Source organism: Myotis nattereri (assembly GCF_964212035.1).
Source record: "Myotis nattereri genome assembly, chromosome: 2".
NCBI classification, from domain to species: Eukaryota; Metazoa; Chordata; class Mammalia; order Chiroptera; family Vespertilionidae; genus Myotis; species Myotis nattereri.
Genome location: NC_138076.1, coordinates 40,607,059 through 40,620,730, shown reverse-complemented (window position 1 = coordinate 40,620,730; position 13,672 = coordinate 40,607,059). Strand labels below are relative to the sequence as shown.

Below are 13,672 nucleotides of genomic sequence, written 5' to 3'. Positions count from 1 at the left end.
AATGAGATTACAGCCTGTTTTTATTTTTCCTTTTCCCCTTGAATTTTCTATATTGTTGTTATATTGCTTGTCAATCCAAAATAAACAAATAAATAAACAACCTGTCAAAGGCTTTATTTTCGAACTTGGTTTTAAACATTAAAAGAGTTCCTACCTGGGCATCCGGGTCCAAGTAAAAAAGTTTAACTCTGCTTTCACTTTTCAGTTTGATTTCTGCTTCTCGGGTACTCTGGTAACAAGATAAACAAAAAAATATAAATTACATTTAAAAATAGCCCTTTTCTGACAGGGGTGTCCCAGTTTGTTTGAAAGCCACCCCCTCCTGAAGCGCCAGGCTGCCAGACGACTCTGCCCTCAGCGTGGAGAGTCTGCCTGTCAAGGAACCAGGATGGAGCACACAGTGAGAGTGCGGCGGGGGCGGGGGGAGAAGGGGTGTCAATATCTGATCCCTGACCTTATGACGCTGACAATCAAATGGAGAGCCAAAAACAATACAAAGAAAGCAAAAGAGAATAATTAAGCATTCCTATCAAGCAAGGCTTCATAATGTAATTGAATAGGGGCTGGGCTTTGAACATAGCGGTGGAATTTAGATCGCAAAAAGGAGGACAACAAACATTTCAGGCTGAATGAAGAGGATGCACAACATGGATAGACAGATACTGTCTGTGAAAATGAGCCCAGGTGGCAGAAAAATTTAGGGCCCACTTAAGACCGAGGGTACAAGCAACGGAAGAGAAAGGAATGCGTTTTGAACGGCCGGATGGAGAACACGATGGCAGATACTGAGGGACAGTCACAGGTGTTTGTGGCAGGGAGGGGGCACTGTTGATTCATTAAATAAATATTTATTGAGCACCTACTGTGAATCAGGGACTAGGGACACAAATATAAATGAAACAAAGTCCCTGACCCTAAGGAACACTAGCTGGGAAGACAGGATATAAACAGGCAATAAAAATGGCAAAAGAAAGCATAGGGACAGTGAAATCTAGCCTGGACTGGGAGGAGGCAGTCAGGAAAAAGCTCCCGGAGGAAGACCCATCTTGAAGGACCAGAACATTTGGGTAGGAAAAGACAGAGGAGCATTCTAGGAGGAGGTACTGCAAGTACAAAGGTGCAAGTCATACCTGAGCAGTTACCAAACCATTCGTTATGACGGAATGCGGGGATGTGTATGTTAAAGACTGGAGATTCCATTCAAAATCCAAATAAATCCCACAGTATTTTCAGCAAAGGAGTAAAATAACCAGTTCCACATTTCAGAAGCATCCCTCGGGGAGGGCTGAGGAAATGGACTAAAGAGGGAAAGACCAGGAAGCCACATGATCCTTCCTGAGCATCACAGCCACCACTCAGTTGCAGAGCAAGGCCCATAACCAACTCCAGGATCCTAGCCTGAGAAGCCAGTAACTAAGATGGATAATTCAAGAGGAAGAACAAGTCTGTGGAGAAGGAGATGAATTAGAGTTCGAAGATGTATCTGGGATTTCCAACTGGAAATACCCAGCAGACAGCTAGAGATGAAACTTGAGTACGAGGTCGGGATGAAGGCTGGAATCACAGACTTGGAGAAGAGGCCATTGAGACATACGGTGGCAGAGGTGGGGGCTGCAGAAGTGGGGGTGGGAACAGAAAGAAGAAAACTCTAACATTATCACAAGACCTACGTCATCTCCAGCCACATTATTTCTCACACCTGGTGCCTCTAATCTGTATTCTGTTCTTTTTGTTACTCTGAATCTCAATGGTTAAATCTATACATTTACAGAGTCAGAATAGGATGTCCTCTCTCACGTGCTCCTTTCTGCAAAAACCACAAGTCACATCGTCACACCTCAGCATGGGAGGGGAACAGAAAGAAGAAAACAGGATGCAGACATATAAAAGAAGAAAATCAACAACCTGCCCAAAATAGACTCAAAGCATTCTGATGTTGCCACTAATATCCAAGAGATAGAGTCTCCACTGGAGAAACCACTGAAAGAAGGGACCACTTTAGAGGTAAAAATAACCTAAGAGTTTATAATCCACCTTACATACACTGACAGCTCTGCTATGAGACAGGTGAAAGCAAACTCGGCTTCTTAAAGTGCCTCCCATCCCTCCCAAAGCCCAGGATGCATTAAACAGAAGAGATGTCCGATGAATAGTGTTTGAAGAAATTACCAAGTAAAGCCTAGACCGTAAGAAAATGAGGCTTGGGAGCAGCAGGGCTTTTCCCCTGTGCCAGGGAATAATAAGTATCTGGAAGCATCATAATGATAAAATGCATATTTATTGATAATAGCAAACATCTCTATACTGGGTATCATTCTAAGTGCACATTTAAATTTTTTTTTTAATATATTTTATTGATTTTTTACAGAGAGGAAGTGAGAGGGATAGAGAGTTAGAAACATCGATGAGAGAGAAACATCGATCAGCTGCCTCCTGCACACCCCCCACTGGGGATGTGCCCGCAACCAAGGTACATGCCCTTGACCGGAATCGAACCTGGGGCCCTTGAGTCTGCAGGCTGACGCTCTATCCACTGAGCCAAACCGGCTAGGGCCACATTTAAATTTTGCACAAACTTAGGAGGCAGGCGCTATTACTGTCCTTGTTTAAAAGAGAAGACACTGAGGCTTCTGTGGTAAATGCTCTGCCTTGGAACTCATAACATCGAATGGAAGCCGGATTCTGAGGCTGACTGGCTGCAGAGCTCAGACTCTTAATAGACAAGAAAAAAACAACAACACACAGATAAAGAATATGAACAGGCCCGTCAGAAAATAATGTAAAGAAATATGTGAAAATATGAATAACATCGCTACCAAGCAGTGAACTACAAATCAGAGCAGTGAAACATCGTTTTTCACTTTCTCTGGTGAGGATGCAGAAAAGTGGGAATGTGACTTATTTCAGCCTACTGGGAAAGTAACCTGTCAATATGTAAAGTATGAAAGATACAATAACCTCTGACCCAGAAATCCCACTTGGGGGAATTTCTCCTACTGAAATAAGAGTGCATGTATTTAAGCTCATAAGTATATTATAATGTTTACTGGGTACTGTTTGTAGAGGCTAAAAGCTGAAAGTAACCTGAATGTTCGTAAACAGGGAGATGGCGAACTGAAGTGAGCAATATCCATATCTGGAATATCACGCAGCTATGAAAATAAGTAAACTGGATTCAGGGGTAGCGATGAAATGTTTCTAAGTGATAGAACAAGTTGCAGAGCAACACATAGATCACGAGCATATTTTTAAAAATAATTAAAAACACTACCCGGGGGGCAAAAAGGGAGAAAAATGCGAGACATCTGTAATACTGTCAACAATAAAAAACAATAAAAACATTATGTTTATGTGTATGTTCCTATGAGCAACTGGTTTGGTGAAAGGAATTACGACAGGTTAATAGCATCAGTGTGCTCAGGAATGTGGCAATGGAGGATGAGGGAAAAAGTTATCTTTTCTTTATGTAACTTTGGATATTTTTATTTTTGATGGCAAGCACAGTTATTTTTACTTACATTTTTGGTAAAGACAAAATAAATTCCTGTCACGTACTCTTACAATATAAAGGCCTACAAAATATTGCTATAAACAACAACAACAACTTATCCCACAGACTATGCCATCCTGCACTTCTCAAAGGGACAGAAACCAGCTCCGCTCTTAAAATAACCTGTGGTTAGCTCCTACTGTGAGGTAGGAAGAAGTGGACTGGCACTTCCCCAAACCCTGTTGCTGCCATCCTACCCAGAGCCCATCTAATATTCTGGGTTCAGTCTAGAGGAAAAGGAGAGGAAAATGAAGAAAATGGACAATGACAGAGCTGTTCTCTGTAAAAACTGACCCTTGCTCAGAAGTCAAAGAAGAGAATGATTCCTCTATTCTTCCCACTTCTGTATACCCTAAGTTTAATCGCTAATGACACCCTGACAATGTCCTCCCCCCACCCCCTCCCGGGCCTTGTCCTAAGAAATAATTATGGACCAAACATAATTATGGACCAAACATTTCGGAGTTTCAAGAAGGACTGTTGTAGGCCTACTTTATGTCCTCAGTTTACCTCTGAGCAAACAAAACAATCGGAGGTCAAAGACTATGGCCAACGGCGTTTCATTTTCAGAATTAGTTATCAGAATTATACTGTGTTGACTGTTGGCTCATTTAACCAAAATGGATTGGAATAGGAAAATTTAGCAAAATCCCTGGAGACCAGAATATATACTTTTAATTTAAAGAGCTGCCATGATTTGTTTCCACTACTTCCAAGATAGCCAACTCCCTGGACCATCACCTGGTCCTGGGTCACAAAGCCGCAGGGGAGCATTTTAGAACAAGGAGGCCCAAGAAACGAACGCCAGCTGACCTCACAAACACAACCCTGGCCGAGTCCTTTGCATCATAATGCAATCACACCGTTTTCTGGATTCGGAGGCAGAGAAGGCAGCATCTGTCACTGACCTTAGCCAAGGTGTCTGTGAAACTGTCTGGATTCTGACATGGACTGCTGCTTGGCCACCTGACCCTTACTCAAACTCGATGAGACTATAGAGTCTGAGACACTATACTTTATTCTGTGCTCAACTGTGGAAGATTTATCCAGAAAGGTAAGTTCATTGGCTAAAAAGAAGCTATATGGTATTTGGATATGAACAATTTTGGGTTAACATGAAACAATACTTCTCTTTCAGAACCATATGGGGAGATCAAATTAAGATGAGTTGCTGTTCTCTGAGGGGGGAAAAAAGATCAAAAATAGGAAAGCTGTGGAGGAGAGAAATATAAGGTGGAAGCATGAGGATTTTCTTCATTCTGTCTTTACACAAGGCGGGATATATGTCCCTATGTCACCTAAGATAAATATAACCAGAGAAAGAAATTATTAAATAAATAGTAAGCAGGTTTACTAATCTCAGCATATTAACCCCAGACTTTGAAGGGTTAGCTAACTTTATGTTTATATAATCAATAAAAATCTTTAAAAGAGTAGGTACTCTGATACTATAAATGCCGTTATATTTACAACAAAGATGTTTGGTGCCATGTTAGACAACAGGAAGAAAAGAACAGGTATTGGGGTAAATGCAGAATGTCGCCTGGTAAAACAAGAATAATGTTCAGTACTAATTGTCTAAACAACGTAAGGGCCAAGAAAACACAACATATTCTGAAAACCTAAGTTCATATCGTCACTACCACATGCAAAAGGCCCCTCCATTATATTCCAGAAGAGACTTCAGTTGTTTTTGTACTAGAACAACTTCCTGTCACTCACATCCTCTTTGGTCATGTCTCAGTCACAGTGGAAACAAAAGCCGGGGCAACACGATAAATGAAACAGAAAGAGGAGTTGACCAGAGAGGACCTGCCATTAAGTTACACCTTTAAGGGCCTTCTGCCTGCCCCCATTGTTCTAGTCCTTTCTCTGAAATCTAAACTGTGTCCTGATCCCCTGCTGGGCCCTTTCTTGCACCTTCCTTCCCTGGTACTGACCTCTTTCCTTCTTCAGTTCCTGATTAAACTCCCCTCCTTGCTCGGCTCTGCTTCCGGCCTCTCTATCCTTCCCACTCCGTACTTTCATCTCAGATTCTCCCCTATGGAATCCATTCTTTCTAAAATTAGTTATCGGCTAACTTCCCTGCCTTTTTTAACAGGTATGAATGATCACACACACACACTGAAGGAGGTTGTGAACAGCCAAAACCACACTCACACTCGGGGCCCTGGGCTGTAAAGGAGCTGTGAGCGGGCACAGTGGGTGCCTGGGCCCCTCTCACTGGGCATCACAGAGGCACCACCTTGGACCCTGCCGCCTGCGAGCATGATGGCAGCACAATGAGTGAATGATAATACATTTCAATCTTCTTTATTTTCCTCTAAAACAGCTGTTTTCAACCTGTGGGTCACCAGCCTGTGGGTCGTGACCCCTTTGGGGGTCGAACAACCCTTTCACAGGGGTCGCCTAAGACCATCGGAAAACACATCTATAATTACATATTGTTTTTGTGATTAATCACTATGCTTTAATTATGTTCAATTTGTAACAATGAAAATACATCCTGCATATCAGATATTTACATTACGATTCATAACAGCAGCAACATTACAGCTATGAAGTAGCAACGAAAATAATTTTATGGTTTGGGGTCACCACAACATGAGGAACTGTATGAAAGGGTCGCGGCATTAGGAAGGTTGAGAACCACTGCTCTAAAAAGTTACCTTTTGCCTCCTTCTCCCTTCTTACATCAAAATAGCTTTAAAACACTTGAGAGGCGTGGGGGAGAGGAGGAAGCAATTAAGCCCGTTATGCTGCTGCCTTTTTCAGGCTTTGACCATGACCCACAGTAAAAAATACATTTGCATCACAACCCAATGCACACACAACATCTGTATCTATACCTACAGCTATAAAGTAATGTCTATCATCACTAAGGGAAGTGCACTTTCATATTCTCTATTCAATTCTACCCTTTAGAAAAAAGAAAAATCTGGGTCACAAATGCTGAGCTGAAGAAGCCTGACACAAAGCTGCACACTGTAGGATTCCATTCCTAGGACGGTCTAGAGTAGCTGAGACCAGCCTCCGATGACAGAGGTCAAAAGAATGGGAAAGCCAGCTGGGAGGGGTTACAAGGCAGCCTGCTGGGTGCTGGAAATGTTCTCTGTATTGAGATCTGGGCGGTGGTTATGTGTGTGCACAAACGGGAAGTTCATCAAGCTGTATAACTGTACTTGAGAATTTTACTGTATGTAAGTTCTACTTCAATAAAAGAAAATTAAAAATACAAACAAAACAAATTGTAAGTAAGAAATGGAGGGAAGTTGAAACCAATTAAATTGATTTTAGCCACTAAAATAGCTTCAGTGAGGATGGTTTTTACTCACAGTTTGAAAATAGCTCCAAATATGCTATGCACATATTCTAAAAAGAATACATATGTATTTTCATGTCAGACTTTTTTCTTTCTTTTTTATTTCATTTTTTTAAATATATTTTTATTGATTTCAGAGAGGGATGGAGAGGGAGAGAAAGATAGAAACATCAATGATGAGAGAGTCATTGATCAGCTGCCTCCTTCCTGCATGCCCCACACGGGGGATCAAGCCTGCAACCAGGGCATCTGCCTGACCAGGAATTGAACCCTGACCTTCTGGTTCATAGGCTGATGCTCAACCACTGAGCCATAGCAGCTGGGCCATGGCAGACTTCTTTAGCTCAACATTATGTGACCCAGATTTTTAAAAAAATGTACATATGTATTTTATTTTTTTAAAAATCTCCCTAGGTCTTAGGACCAAGGCATTCTAAATTGTGCTGGCTAGGTAGTAGTATGCAATGAGAGAAGAATGGAGAGCACAACTCCTGTATGTCTTCACAGGAAACGATACAGATTTCTAATTAATCAACATTAGGCTCAAATAATATGAGTCTGCTCCTAGGGATCAATTGTGTTCACCCAGTAAGTGTAGAAAGTTGTGTTTTGAATTCTAGATTGCATTGCATATATTATCTGTTTCCACAAAGGTTTTGCTTTGAGAAATTATGAACCTCCAAACATCTAGAAATAAAATAGCTAATCTCAATGTGAAAAATATGATACATAGAAATTCATAACTCAAAAAAGCAAACACACACACCAAACTCTTTCCAGCCTAAAAGGTGGTTACAATGGTGGCACTAAAATTAGCTTTAATATGCAGGTGCTAAAAAGATACTGTGGTAACAGTTAAGTCCTAAGAAAAACAATATTCTAAAGTCCTAGCCAGGGAGGGAGGTTTTAACATTTTAAAAGAACCATGTTGTCTGAAGTAAAGGTCAGTGCTGAATGCTAGTCTATTTATAATTGTATATAGATAAACCACGTTTTCTATTATAGTGTTTAAGATGTGGGTGTGTGCAGTCTCTGTTTCATTGTATTTGAGAGAAAAAAGAATAGAAAGCCAGTAACAGAGTAAGAATATAAAGAGTTAGAGAAAACAAAGATAGTTCTCTCATTTAAAAAAGAAATCATTTGTAGATGCACACAAGGAGACAAATACAAGAATACTCACAGTAACACTGAATTAGAAAAACTGGAAATAATAGAACAGCTATGATAAATGCTTACGCAATACAATAAAATGATGAACTAGAGCTATACATCAACTTGGATGGATCTCAAAACAATGCTGAATTGAAAATAAAAGCAAGGGCAGAATAATACATTACCATTTATATAACATTTTTAAACACACAACCATATATATCATTATAACAGATACTAGTGGCCCAGTGCATGAAACTCATGCACATTAAAAGGGAATTAATTAGAGGAAATATTTTAATTGCTATTTGCCCTTTCTCTATAATAGAAGTGTCAGAGATGAAAGAACATTAGTAAAATGTATATGAAAATCTCGCTCCTGTCAGAGTCTGGGGCACACCGCGGGACCCAGAGTCAAGTCCCCACCCACCCACGTGAGCCTCGAAATTGCACAAGACCCAGACCCGGCCGGCCCCACCCCCATCAAGCCCCACAGTGCAAGGCCACAGCCTCAAGTGCCCTGGCCCGGCACCAGGCAGGGGGTGCAGCCTCAGGTCCCCTGGTGCCAGGGCAGGGGGCACGGTCTCAGGTCCCATGGTTCTGGTGCCAGAGGGCGCGGCCTCAGGTCCCCTGGCCCCGGCGCAAGGGTGTGAGGGTGTGATGACTGTTTGCATATTAGCTCTTTATTATCTAGGATATTGGTAAAGATATGAAAGTAACCCCAGAAAACTCTTAATAGTGGTTGTTTCCGGTTGAGGTTGCAGGAGAAGAAGGGAATGAAATAAGTATAATGTTTTAAAAAAACCTTTATAATGTATTTTTTTTCTTTAAAAATATGGAAGCTAAAATTATAGTCACAGGTGTTGAATCTGAGAGGTGGGAATACAGTTGTTTTGTTCTTTGTGCTTTTCAGTAACTTGTAAGTTTCTCAAAATTATAAAAAACAGGTGTAACTTCTTTTCTTTCAGAAAAACCCATGAACAATTAATAGAACACAGGCAACCCTTCTTTGGTTTGGTGGCAAGATTCACATGAAACCATCATCTTTGGAATTGTGTCTCTTAACACATTGTTTGCAGGTAGTTTTTATCGCGCGCTAACAGGTGGCGCGGGCCATTTTTGCTAATTTTTTGCCCAAATGGCAATGTTCAGTAAAATTACGATAACTTTAGTTTACGTATTTATACGTTACCCGCATTCTACCGCTAGTCTATAAAAAACGTATTAATACGTGTCCCGCGCTCTACTACACTGCTAGAACGTATAAATACGTAAAACATATAAATACGTTCCCCGCATACAATGTGTTAACCTGAATAAGAGCTGCATAAGTACTTTGTTCCCTTGGGAACATTTACCTGTGTATTTTGGTTATTTCTTCAATGCTTGTAATACGATAGTAAATATTATGGAGGGAAAAAGACTTAAAGCAGTGATTTTCAACCTTTTTCATCGCATGGCACACAGAAACTAATTACTAAAATTCTACCGCACACCAAAAAATGTTATATTTTTCTGTCGATGTGACAAAGAAAAAAGGGTATAATTTGATTTAGTCACACCAGAGAGCTATTTTGTATTGGCTGTTGGAGATCAGTGCCCCTGACTAAACAGTCAGGTATTGGATGTTTTAAAAGTTCTTGTGGCACACCAGTTGAAAATCACTGACAAAGAGTAATAAAAAAAGAAAATTTTTTTAAGGCACTTTGTAAGGCACTTTCTGGAAAACAGACTGAAATCAACTCAGGTGAGCAGTGTCTTTCACCTCAGCAAATATTCAAGTTAGAAAAGAGCGAGCAGTAACTACAATGTCATTTTAATGATTGACTATAATGTAACTGCTAATCATTTCAACAGATGCAGTGAGAATCATTCCAGTATCATTCTATGAAGAGCAGAAGACTTAAGATGATGTTACCTTGACAAGTTCAGGCAGGTAGCTATCTAGACCGGAACCAGAACCTTCCAATTTGCTTTGTTCATCATCTGAAATGGCAAAACAGATAACCTGAGTCACTTGTAGTTGAACATACATATTTTTTAAAACAGGAGGAGGAAGGCCATTTCTCTACGTGCCCTGGAACACACTGAATTTCAACCCTGGATGCCCGTTAGAGACACTTTGGAGCTTAAAACACACACACACAACTTTGATGCCCAGGCCCACTGGTGAGAGTTCAAGATTTGACAGCTGGTACAGCATGGGCACTGTCTGATTAGAACAGATACTAGAACAGATAAAAGCCATGAACAGCCCACACGCCACTCCCATCAGGCGTGCTAAAAGTCAGGCCTCCCGGCACCACCCCAGGCCAGCTAAGTCAGAATCTTTGGTGGGACAAAGGAAAGAATATATTTTAAGAGTTCCCAGGCATTTTTAAGACATAAACAGGTTGAGAATCACCTGTCTAAAGAACAACAACAACAACAAAAACAACAACTGAACATATGAATTGTCAAGAAAATAGATTTCCCCCATCAATTTAATCAGAGGCTTCTCTGCCCATTCTAACTTAGTCTTGGAAGTTCCAAACAATATGATTAATGATCATGGTAACAACTATAGCTAGGATTTTAAGTGCTGACTCTATGCTAGGTACTAGAATACATTATCTTATTTAATCTTCCCATTAACCAACAAATTACATTTTTTATTCCCATTTCACAGGTGAGTAAAGTAACACTCAAAAAATGTAAGCAGCTTGCCCAAGGTCTCACAGCTGAAAAATTGTATATATTGCTGGGATTCAAACTCAAGTCTTCCTTTCTGCTTCCAAAGCTGTGGTTCTTCCAATCACATGATTTCCTTATAAAAATAATGCCAGGGTAATAAGTTGCAATGTGACAAAAACCTTTTTTGGACAGGCCGTCTGTAAAAAGCTCACATCTGTCTGACCTGTCATTACGGATGCAAAATATCTGTCTACTTTCCACACCTTCCGTCAGAAATAAAGGACACTCACAGAGTGTGCCTGTGCCCGGGGGAAGCTGGATCTGCCTACCTTCATGAGAGTCTCCGTTTCGCCTTTCTTGCATCGCAGCTTCGAAGTTGAGCTGGAGAATCTTGTTTAGAATTGTGATCCATTCTTCCATTTCCACCTCACTGTCTGCTGCCAAAAGATAACTACTTTTGTCCTGCATCTTCAGCTCAAAAGCAAAACGCCTGACTTTGTTGTTCTGAAATGGGAAAAAAAGGGGTAACGAGACATATGTTAAAAGAACTGGAACGGCCTTTGTGGGGCGTGGTTACGGTGTTTTGGCCAGGTTCAAGCCTCGGACTAATGAAAGGACAGGGTCCTCTCATTGCCACGTGCAAGTCCCAGCTGGAGGGCAGGGCCCCCCCAGCACAATCATAGCCAACGGCTGTGGTTGTAAGCTTGAACCTATGGTCCGAACACGTGGCCCACGTGCCTTGTGATAGAGTTCGGGTGCATGTAGTTAAGTGAGGATGAAACTCACGAGAATGCTGTAAACAACCTGATTACGCCCCTACTTTGCCTCATGGCATCTGCTATAAAATAAAGACACGGCTTGTGGGCACTGGCGCTGTCTCCTCATCAGGGAGCAGCGTCCCACCGAGACCCAGCTTTCATTCTCTTGTCTGTCTTTTCTCAATCCTTTCACCCTCCCACCCGGGGTCACTGAACCAGGCTGAGCTGGCATGGCACATAAGGCGCCCTGGGGCTGAGTATGCCATGGCCCTGCCGGCTCCCCACAGGCCTTAATAAGTTTTCTCTTTATTATTTGCTGGTGGATGCTATCACATTGGCATTTGCGGACAAGCCTCCTCCCCATAAAACCCCTACTATCCACCTTCCCTGCTTTCTTTCCTCCATAGCTCTGTTTTTCCATCTGACACATTCCCTAGTTCACACAGTCATCTGATTTGCTGTCTGTTCCCTCCAATGAATGGAAGCTCCTCAGGGCAGAGATTTCTTTTGCTCAGGGCTACATCCCCATTTCTAGAATACAGCCTGGCAAATAATATAGGCTCTTGAAAGATATTTGAACGAATGAAATTTCATTGAAAGTTTTCAATTCCCTTAGCTCCTTTTTTTTTATTTTTTAAAATGAACTAGTGGGTGGTATTACATTTTTAAAAGCAAGCCATTACCTATCAATATGCTCGACTTCCTTATCTGGAACTTTCTCATCACTGATGAGTCCCAAAAGGTATTGGGGCACTTCCCCTTCCTTCATGCCTGTGGTTTTATGCCTCCAAAAGGGTGTCTGACTCTAAGTATAAAAATAGTAGTCCATGTGCATTAAATGATGAAGGATGAACATGCCAGGGTTTCTCCAGCCCTGCACTACTGATGTTTGGGGCTGATCATTCTTGTGTGGGAGCGTCCTACACATTGTAGGTGTTTTATTAAACGTCCCCATTCGATGCCAGTAGCATTCCCCTCTAGTTGTCAAGATCAGAACATGGCTCTAGATATTACCAAACACCCCCTGGGGGTGACTGCATTAGATAGCGATCAAGCTCTAAGGACCATGGCACAAGATTCCTTGTGGGTCCAGGCTGAGGGAAATCACAAACTCCTGCCACCTGTTCAGGGCAGAGCCGACCCCTCACCCACTAAAATTCTAGCTGGTTAGCTGCAGTCCCTGTGGGGGCTCCTGAACGCAGGTTTCAGGGACAGGGCCACCATCCCAAAGGCATCTTTGTGCAGTTCTCAGAAATATGAAGGAGAGAGCCGCTCCGGGCAAAGCCACACAAAATACTGTGCACAGACTGCACACTGTGGGCGCCCTAATTGCTGCCCTGGACCTCACTTACACTTCACTTCAAGGCAAGAATCAGAGTCTAAGTCTGGAAGAGAAACGCGTTTTCTTTCCCCCACATTCCTCACTTACTCACAATTATGAAAAGTGAAAAGGGGGGCGGTAGGAGACATTAGGCCCTGATCCTGGGTTATTCCTGTTTCCTTATCTATAAAACAACTATAATCACTCCCAGCTTCTAAAATACTTTTAGGGCCTAACATTCTAACCTGGATTCCATTCAGGTCCATTTTAAAAATTTACTTTAGGCATTTCTTTGAACTCATAGCATTAATCAACTAATTTTGCAATAATATCCAATAGCAATATATTCTTTTAAAACCCCAACACACTTAACCCGCAACTTTTGGAGCTTAGTTTACAATAAATGTGAATGAAAACAAGCGCTTTTAAATTTTTGAAGCCTTAGATACAATTCATTAAATGAAAAACACCATCAGCCATTTCTGCAAAAAGAGTATGAAGGATGAGATGTCCAATGAAATCAGAACCTTCGATTCTAAAATGACTCCATAATGAATGATATAGCCCAGCGTGCTGTGCTTATAAATAAATCATTTATGCACTGCTGAAGATGGGCACCAAAACCAAGTAATTACTTCCTACTTTCCAAATGCCAGAAAATTCAACTAAAAAGTAACTTGAAAAGTCTCTCCACTTAAAAATATAAATCAAACTCCGACTTGGGAGTCCCACACCAGAAGTTAATTTGCTATCACTGGCAATTTTCTCTGGTACTTCTTACTATACACTCTGATTAAACATACTTTGATATAATTTGGTTTCTACAGTGGCAGCTTTTAGGTGAAGGTTGGGTTACCAGCCAGGAGATATCCACATGCCAATTAGCTGATGGCGTA

The 13,672-nt window shown here is 41.4% G+C and overlaps 1 protein-coding gene across 3 annotated transcripts in view; it reads right to left on the bottom strand.

Moving 5' to 3' along the window:
* The window catches only part of DOCK9 (dedicator of cytokinesis 9), a 160,167-nt gene that overhangs the window by 92,368 nt on the left and 54,127 nt on the right, over positions 1–13,672 (bottom strand). For all 3 annotated transcript variants that reach the window (XM_081082498.1, XM_081082499.1, XM_081082500.1), the window contains exons 8-10: positions 11,027–11,201; positions 9,943–10,010; positions 155–229 (exon numbers count right to left, since the gene is read on the bottom strand). In XM_081082498.1, the coding sequence (XP_080938624.1) occupies positions 155–229; positions 9,943–10,010; positions 11,027–11,201 (318 nt within the window). The remainder of the gene's footprint in view (positions 1–154; positions 230–9,942; positions 10,011–11,026; positions 11,202–13,672) is intronic.